Source organism: Vicugna pacos, chromosome 5 (assembly GCF_048564905.1).
Source record: "Vicugna pacos chromosome 5, VicPac4, whole genome shotgun sequence".
Lineage (NCBI taxonomy): Eukaryota > Metazoa > Chordata > Mammalia > Artiodactyla > Camelidae > Vicugna > Vicugna pacos.
The window spans coordinates 45,083,984-45,093,445 of NC_132991.1; the positions used below are offsets into that span (position 1 = coordinate 45,083,984).

At 38.8% G+C, this 9,462-nt stretch overlaps 1 protein-coding gene across 1 annotated transcript in view; it reads left to right on the forward strand.

Moving 5' to 3' along the window:
• Window positions 1–9,225, forward strand: part of PDK1 (pyruvate dehydrogenase kinase 1) — a 30,698-nt gene extending 21,473 nt beyond the window's left edge. Inside the window, exons 10-11 of the mRNA XM_072961174.1 lie at window positions 2,492–2,605; window positions 4,620–9,225. Of these exons, the coding sequence (XP_072817275.1) occupies window positions 2,492–2,605; window positions 4,620–4,760 (255 nt within the window). The 3' untranslated portion in view covers window positions 4,761–9,225. The remainder of the gene's footprint in view (window positions 1–2,491; window positions 2,606–4,619) is intronic.
• Window positions 9,226–9,462: the final 237 nt, after the last annotated feature.

Sequence of the window (9,462 nt, forward strand, 5' to 3'; positions counted from 1 at the left end):
CTCAAGTACTTGTAATTAGATTACATATTCTAGGCTTAAAAGTAAGGCTAGAGTTCTAATCAGTTTGATCACCAACCTGAAAATGTTTCAAACTGGAGTTGTGTTGATTTTTTTTCTTTTTTTTTTCAGTTTATCATAGTCACCTATTTTCAGGTTTAGTAAGATTAGTGTTTGAACGGACTTAGTTCTGGTCCTCCAACCCCTGGAAAAGCACTTTGCCATATCCCTCAGTTCTGGGAAAACTGCTCTTCCAGGCTTTGAAGCTTCTCTGGCATATATGCTGGAGTTAAGCTGTAACATGATGAAATACAGTATAAGGTGGGTCTCTTTTAGACTGTTTCCTGGGATGTTACTAAGAGGACTTCATTCTGGTTACACAGCACAGATTCTGTGGCTCCAACTGTAATACAGTTCATTTCTTACCAAACTGTTGAAATTATTCCTCTAGTAATGTGCTTCTCAAGTTGAGATGTGGGCAGGTGTCCATATGACAGGGGACAGAAGAGGTCAAATAAACACGAGCATCTTCTTAGATCCTGATTTTACTCTAGAAGTAAGTGGAGAAAAGGGATATACTGCTTATGTAGTAAAGAAATACTGTGGACTTTTTGTGGAGAACAGCATAGCGTACTAGTCCGGGCTCTGAATCTGTCTGGCCCATTCCCCAGCTCAACTGCATCCTAGCTGTATAGCCCTGGGGAAAATTACTGACCACTCAATACTGTGGTTTCCCCAACTTTAAAAATCAAATTATTGTGACAATCGAGTTAGTATGTAAACATACTTTTTATAGTGCCTGGCACATAGTAAATGCCATGTAAGTGTTGTTTCAGATGCAAAATTTATGTGAATTTTTAAGAAAACAGGAGACTTGACATGGCACAGGCTCCCCTGTACACCTGCACAGCCTTACGGAGGGTGAGTCTGTCTAAGCTCTTACAGAGGCTCCTTCCTGATGTCATGACCGCTTTGTAAGTGGACCCAGTAAGCGAGCACTGGGGCAGCTGGGAGGAGGCTGCTTGACATCCACAGGAGTGGTCCTCTTGTCTACCTGATTACTGGGCGCTTCCTCCATGTGGATGCCTTCTCCTGGGCATCTACACGGATGGAATGTCTTCACGCTGCTCATGCAGTGTTCTTGGGACCATTTCTGGAACCAGTTAATGCATCGGTCAGGGTCCCACCTGGAAAGAGAACTCAAATTATGGTAAATCAAGGAAGGCTTATCTCCAAAGAGGCAGATTACAGAGATATGGGTGGGAAAGTACAGGAATCCAGGCTTACAGCAGCAGAGCTGTCACCACCCTGAGCCAAAGGGAGGAGAGGTTGCAGAACCCAGAAGGGCAAGTTGCAGAGCAGCTACTCTCCAGGGCCCAGCCTGCCCAGGGGAAGTGATCTCAGTGGGAAGGAGGCAGGGGATAAGTAGCCTGACTTGACTCCCTCTGATCTCCCACTGGATTCCCCACTGACCGGACCCACTGGAAGTAGAGGGCATGGGAATCCACTGGTATCTTCCATTCAGGTGAGCCTTCCAGAACAAGGAGAAATGTGCAGGACAGATAGTTGATTTGAAAGGGCAAACAGAAACTGGTTTAAAAAAGTCAAGTAATAAATGGTAGAGGTAGATAAGGCCAGACCCCAGATATGTTAACAGCACTCTGATTCCTGAATCCACATACTCTCTTCACTAATGTATTGTATGGAATGTTATTGAACACTGAGTTGGTGATAAATAACCTTTTTTACATTTATCTGAATGTTCTCCTTTGTATTAAAGAACTGGTAGGATTTATCCAGGTAAAGAAGGCCATTCCAGATACTGGAACAGAATGAACAAAGATGCAGATGTGAAAAATAACATGATCTGTTTGAGGAGCTTAAGAGCAGGAGATTTAGTTCAACTGGGCTGGAAAGTGGGAGGCCGAGACCAGATATTACTGGGTCTTGAAAGCTCTTTTTAGAAGCTTGGATTTTTCCCTCAACGCAATGGGTTGGGGGTGGTGGGGGTGTGGTGGGTGTTAGGGTACTTTGAGGATTTTTAAGCAGGGAAGTGACCTGTCGGTGAGAATTGAGTAGACTTATTAGCGAGCTCTCCAGGTTCAAACACAAGCTGGAAATTCACGGTACGGAGGCCGGAGATGTATCTGTTAGGCTGCAACCAGGCTCTTTCTACTCTTGCTCCTGAAAGGGAGAACATGTTTTAGATGATACTGCGGAAAGCAGTGTTGGGATACTCTGGAGCAGCCTCATAAAGAAAAGCAACAGGCTTTTTCCAGACCCCCACAAGTTATATAGAAAAAAGAAGAATGAGGAGTTTTAAATGACTAGAGGGAAGTGCCTAATGCAGTACTCAACTAGCTCTCAGCAATAACGTAACAGATCTTTTAATTCAGGCTCTGATAGCCCTGGGATCCTCCAGTAGCATTTATTTTAATTGGAAAAGTGTTTCGGTGTGTGGCTTTCTGAAAAGAATTTCATTTTTCTCCAACAGGCTGGTTTTGGGTATGGATTGCCCATATCCCGCCTTTACGCACAGTACTTCCAAGGGGACCTAAAGCTGTATTCCCTAGAGGGTTATGGGACAGACGCAGTTATCTACATTAAGGTAAAACTATATAGTCTTCTTATAAGATGCCAATATTTAACAGTACTGAAATTTTCCTCTACCTCATGCTATTAAATTAAAAAAATATATATATATATATTTTTTTTTACATAGAATCTCATCTATTTTGATAAATGATCTTTGACTATGGGAAAGAAATGTTCTTATCTACGGTGATTGACTATGGTTCACAGAAAAAAAATGGATTAAAGTGGGAGAATCAAGAAGTTCTCTTATAAAAAAAAACTTACAAATTTAATTGAAACATAAGACACGTGAATGGGCATTGACTCACCGGTCTTTTGATGCACTTGCTAAGGCCTTTCCTTTGTATACAGGTTTGCAGATTGAAGTTTCAGTCGTCTTTGCTCAGAAGCTATACTTACAGTGCATTGTTCTGGTTTCTTTAATCAAAGAAACAACTGAGCGCATGATCCTTTTTGATTTTTACACAGTTCCTTACTTGTCTTTCGAGCCTTATTTGACAGCAGTTTTTATGTAGCTTTCCTTCATGGGTATTTACAGAGCATTCCTCTTAGTTTTCGAAGAATCCTTCCCCACTGTTTTTGTGCTTTGTTTAAGCAATACTTTGACTCAGTTTTGGAGTTACAATGACATGTTAAGTACATAAACAGATATGGTAACAATTATAGGTGACTTGTGATAAGCATTATAGCTCACTGGTGGGAGCAGTAGGCCATCCCTACTGGCCTGGGATAGTCTGTGTGTTTATTCAGGCAGAGATCAGTATATTTTACAGGGATGGAAAGCACTGGGCCCTACCAGTCCACTGGATTAGTTCAGCAGTGGGCTATTGGTACCTAATTATTTAGTACTCTAGTTTCTTGTTCTGGCCACTAGATGGCACCTGTTTTACAGAAAATGGTGAAGACTGTATTAGAAAATAAATCTGTCTGAAAAGGTTAAATTCTTTCAAGATAGTAATTTTTCTTTTTGAACCATCTCAATTGTGAGGGACTTGAAGGCAATACGATGGCAATATTTTTATCATCAAATGTATTATTTTTGTTTGAGTCTAGCTTCATTTAGGAAAAAAATAGAAGCAAGTATTATTAGAATCATTAAATAATAGTGTCAAAAAATCCTACCAAGATATCCTAACTTGAAGATAACAAGGAACATAGTTTACCTCTGGTTCCAGTAATTTAGAGGAAGCTGAAATAGAACAGTGAATTAATGATAATAATATGTTGAAAACATGAAGTTACAGTCAGCCCTCTGTATCCCTGGGTTCCACATCCACAGATTCAAATGTGGATGGAAAATATTTGAAGAAAAAAAAATTGAGAAAGTTCCCGAAAGCAAAACTTGAATTTGCTGCACACTGGCAACTATTTTACATAATAGTTCCCATTGTATTTGTAACTATATAGCATTTACATTGTATTAGCTATTACAGTCAATCTAGAGATAAAGTATACAGGAGGGTATGTGTCCATTATGTGCACATACTACACGATTTTGTATAAGGGATGTAAGCATCTGCAGATTTCTGTATTTGTGGTGGGTGGGGGCAGTGACGTGGAGGGCAACTGTGCGTGATGCAGAAATCGCAAATGCTGCAAATAAAATTGGTGACCTTAATAGCAGGAGAAGACACAAGATCAAATCCAGATTTCATTCAGTGATCGTACAGTTACATATATTAAGGAACGTATGTGAATTCTTATGCTTTTACACTTCACTGACGTTCAGTTAACCAGCTTCTGCAGTGGGTCATGTTGTATAAGCGATGTCTACCACACCTGTGTAAAATATCAATCCAGCAGCTTCCAGGCTGCCTGGAGAATTACCACAAGCAATAAGTTCAGTCAACATGCACACCAATAACATGTTTCAAATATATGCTCTACTTTAAAATGTATGTAGACAGTGTTATGATAAAAATACAAATCCAATAAAGTATTTAATTCTTTTTGGCCATTGTATATTTTCTCAAATAATGGATTTTTTAAAAATGCCTGACTTAGGCCGGCCTCCTTTCTTCTTTCAGGCTCTGTCAACAGAATCAATAGAAAGGCTCCCCGTGTACAACAGAGCTGCCTGGAAGCATTACAACGCCAGCCATGAGGCCGATGACTGGTGTGTCCCCAGCAGAGAACCAAGAGACATGACAACATTCCGTAGTGCCTAGATACGTTTGGGACACCTGAGAAATCCAGATGTGGCTTTTGTATTAAATTTGGAAGGGATGGTGTTCAGAACTACATTATTACCAAATACTTCCTGTGTTGATTTCACAGTTAACTATTTGGGTAGAGTAAGTGGAAAGTGAATTCCATTTATGCCTGTTAAATCTCCTAAAGGATGAAATTGTACCTATTTTACACTTATATTTTCACAGTTAATTGAACATATTTTTAAACAACTGTAGTTTTGGTCAACTTTCTCTTTATGGTAGACTTCAGAAATATGAAAGTCTTTGGGTTTCTACAGGAAGCTCTGTGGTGGTTTTTTTTTTTTTTTAAATACTTTCGTGTCTGCTAGAGACATTTTCTTAATACTGACTAGCTAGTTAGCCATTTCTCTGTTTTTAGAGGAGTTCTGCCATCCTTTAAGTAGTAGTGACAGATGTAATAAGATGGTCTTCAGATTTAGGTGACTAGCTACAATTAAAGCAGTCAGCAGCTGCCCCGTAAGTATAGAACCAGCCACCTTTCAGTATCTACATGCATTGTCTTTACTCTGCAAAGGGTTGTAATGACTGGTTTCTTATGGAGCTAAGCTAAGATCATGGGCAGTCTGCTTTGAATGTGCTTATGATTGATGCAAGGGGAAATTTTTATACTGAAAGACAAACTAACAGCTGCTAAAATTCTAAACTGAATTTAAGAAATTGAGAGCAAGGCAGTGAGTCCCCATAACTGAACTATTGATTATTGAGATTACCTGGGAGAGCTTCTGAGAGTTTTTCTGGGCCCTACTCCAGATATACGGAATCAAGACTCTGCAGCTGGAGCCCAGGAATCTAAATTTTTAAAACACTTCCTAGATGAGTCCGATGCCTCACCTAGTTAGGAAAGTGTGCTTTTAAAGTGAGTAATGATATCGTGGTTGCTAAAGTGACAGATTTTTAGGTTTTGGTTTTGACCTATCAAAAGGTCAGATTTCTCGACTCTTGGAGAGACAAACTGGTGCAATTAGAAGCATAATTAGAAACAGGAGACAAATTGGCTGTGGGAGAATAGTCAGGTAACCGAAGAATTAGAACCATAGGTGTGCAAGTATTGACAACATACATTTTATAAAAATTACCTACACTTTCATCAGGAAAAAGTCACCTTGGGCTTATCACAACAGCCCTTTGCATTTGTATGGTAATTTGAAAACACGAATACCTTGGTATATTATGATACCTCTGTCAGGCTTTAAAACATCAATACAGAGCAGGCGGTATCATCTTCGTTTTGAGACTGAGTGTGGCCCAAAGCTGCCCAGAACTGGAGGCTGGGCTCCAGCTTTATCTGCCGATCACTGTCAGCCGCCTGGTCTGAGAGACCATGAAATTAAGGAGACGAAGTTGTTAGTCGTACCTCATCTTCTAAGCTGACAGGGAAATACATTGAAAATAAATTTTAAATTAAGATTTTAAATGTTTGAAGAACAGCTTTACTATGTAGACGGTGAACTTTATTTACCTGGAAAATACACTGAGTTGAAACACCCCATTCTCAGGATTATGTAAGTGTAACAATTCTATACGCATTTATAACTTGGAAGAGATGTTAAAGGGCCGTTAGTCCAGGATCCTCACCTAAGGGATGAGGGTCCTGAAGGCTGGTTGGCAGCTCCTGCTGCTCAGGCCACTGAATGGGGTGGAGTGGCCACTGAATGGTCTTCAGCTGCTTTTCCACAAACTCTTAAAATAGAAAATAGGCTGATGGAAAATAAACAGGTTCTTAAAAAAAAAAAAGAGAGAGAGAGATGAAGATCCTGAGGTTCGGGGTGTGTGGGGTTTGCCCGGGGCTAATTAGCTGTGACCACATGTCAGAAAAGATCTTTTCCGTATTATTCCTTAATCATGGATTTTTATTAAAAAAATAGGATATGCTAGTGGATTGTTTATATTAGTTCAGTGTGCTAGTTTTTTAGCTTTAAAATTACACTTTTCTTGTGATGACGTATTTTCAAATCCTTGGAATCAAAATATTAACTTTCTTTCCTAAATGAGACATTTGTACAACGGATATAGACGATGTTTTTACTTATGAAATGCCCCTCACAAAATTAAAGTTTTTCCCTCTTTAAGAGCTAAGAAATGGTGTTTTCAAAGGAAAAGTGAAATCTTTTCCTTTAGCTTCTTTTTAAAGATATAACAGCTTTTTTTTTTTTTTCACTTTGTTACTGAGGTAAGGGACAGCAAATTACATGCAAAAATATTCCGGGGGATAGCTTTCTCCTAGTTGGTTTTAAATCATTGTGCTACTTAAAAAGTTTAGATTCTTATACTATTTTTCCACCAGCATTTAATACGATGCCATGTAGATTTAAAAATATATACTGAAGGCTAAGAAGTGGATACTGATTTTTTTTTTTTATAACCGGGGCATTTAATGAATGTGCCAGCAGTTTTTAGGAATAATTGCAAAAAATATTCTGCCCTATACTTAAAATATTGGCTGGCTTTAGATGTCTTCATACTTAAAAGTGAAGAAAGTGATCACTGTTACATGAAGATGGTGAAGTGGCAGGCTCCCCTCTTGTTTTATAAGATGCTGTGTATGGCAATAAACTGAAAACATGGATTAACTCTTATTCTGAAAGGAAATTGGGTCAATTTAGGTTTTTTTAAACTGTAATTATGTTTTTAAAATAAAGGTCTCTTTCATCAAGGGTCAGTGTTCTGTAAACGTTCAAGAAGTCACAGCTAAGGGGTCTACCACATCTCACTATGGTCAGTGGAGGGAGGGTTTGGGATTTACAGCGTGTCTATTCTAATGGCGAAAGCGAGCAGTAGAGTTCGTACGGTTTGAGTTATGGTAGATTTTTGTTATGCAGACATCCACAGATGACTGACTTATTGCATAAATGAACATCTGTTGTGTGATTTTTGAAAGCTTATATTAATGTGCTCTTTGAATAACTTTTTATAATGTAAGTAATGTAGGGAAAGTCTTAATTTAACTGCCATTACCCTCTACTTGCACCAGCTGAAAGTCAGAACTAAACTACTCTAGTCAGAGATAGTTTCCTACCCTGCTCCTGATTGATGGGCTCTGACCACAGCCTCCCTACACTGTTAAAGTTCCCTAGCAGGGCTCCACTGGTAAAGACCTGGGGAAATACACGACTAGTGTCAGGGCCCCTTTGTGGCCTCGTGAGCAGCCAGAGAGGAAGCCCCAAATCAGTCAACCAGTTTCAGTTTTATATCTTTAACTGCTGCGCCATCAATGTGAAGTTTTAACAGAAGTGTCAGCGGGGTTGAGTTAAGCTGGTTTGCAAATGTGGCTCTTCCTGGAGGAACTTTTCATCATACTGTATACGATTAACTTCTGGCTCCAATCATTAATTTTCTTATAGTCAAACCCAGCACACCTGAAGAAACGTGGCACGAAGGGTTTTATGTATGTCAGAAAGAACGCACCACTGGGTTGCTTAGTCCTGGCATTCTTCAACTACTGTGCCTTTTGTCTGCCTACGTGTTTGGAAAGAAATAGACATGTACCACCCACTCTTCATACTTCTTAAGCAGTCTCTAACCATAGGCTTTTAACAGCAGGAGACAAGATTGCCAGTTTCTTAAATTTGTAATATGAGGTTTCATCTGTGTTTATATTAGAACAATTTTTGTCACATAGTAAACAACATAGGTGTGTATTACTATTATTATTAACAGTCTTCCCTCACTGGGACCAATACTGTAAATAGCCCAACTATGGTATTAAAAAAAAAAGTTCAGAACCGAGGTTGCATTTTTGGAGTTTGGAATGTATTCCTAGGTCCCTTCATCCTGGTGCAAATTTGCCAGTTTTTGTTGCAAAACTTCAGTCTTTTTTTTCTGGCCTTGGAAAAGCTTTTATACTGAGGAATAGTGGCAGCTACCTTTTGCTTTGTTAAATTAGAGATTTTTAAGCAAAACTATCCAGTAAAATAAAGCAGAGACACTTTGATTTGAGTGTTGTATTCACTCGGGGGTTATTTTCTGAAAGTGTCGAGCTGCCCTTGGTGTAGCTGCCATGTAGGCTGTTGGCCAACATTTCAAGTCAAAACTGAATTTTCTGACAGCTGTTTATAATAAATTTAAAATGATGAAAAATTCCTTTATGAAAACATTTTATGAGGCCAGGACATTTTAAAGTTCAACTGAAATACTAAAAATGCCGCAGTAGTCTTGCCATGGTTTTATATTTGGATGTCAGTTATATTGTTATAATACTGTATGGAAATATCCAATTGTCTAGAAACTTATTTCAAAATGGAGCACCTCTGATTACATAACTGAAATAAAATAGAAAATGTCATTTATTTCACTATGTAGCAGTATAGAAAAAAATCTGAATATGAACAATCTTTGCATTCTTTACTCTCAGTATTTCCTGTAACACCCAGTGTAAAGTAGGCACTTATAACTATGTTCAGTAAATGCATAATGAATAATTTGCTAACATTGTGTTCTTTCTCAAAGTGATACACAAAAGTGAGTAAGCAGAATAAAGAAAACTATCGGTAGTAACCAGCACAAGAGACCTAGCAAAAGGAGAAAATACAGAAGAGAATGAGCAGTTCGGAGAGTAGCAACATAGCAGCGCTAAAGCTACGGGCTTATTCTAAAGTATAAAAAGTAAGTAAGCACACACTGTTAGGGGAGGTGAAGCCACAGCCAGACAGCAAACAGC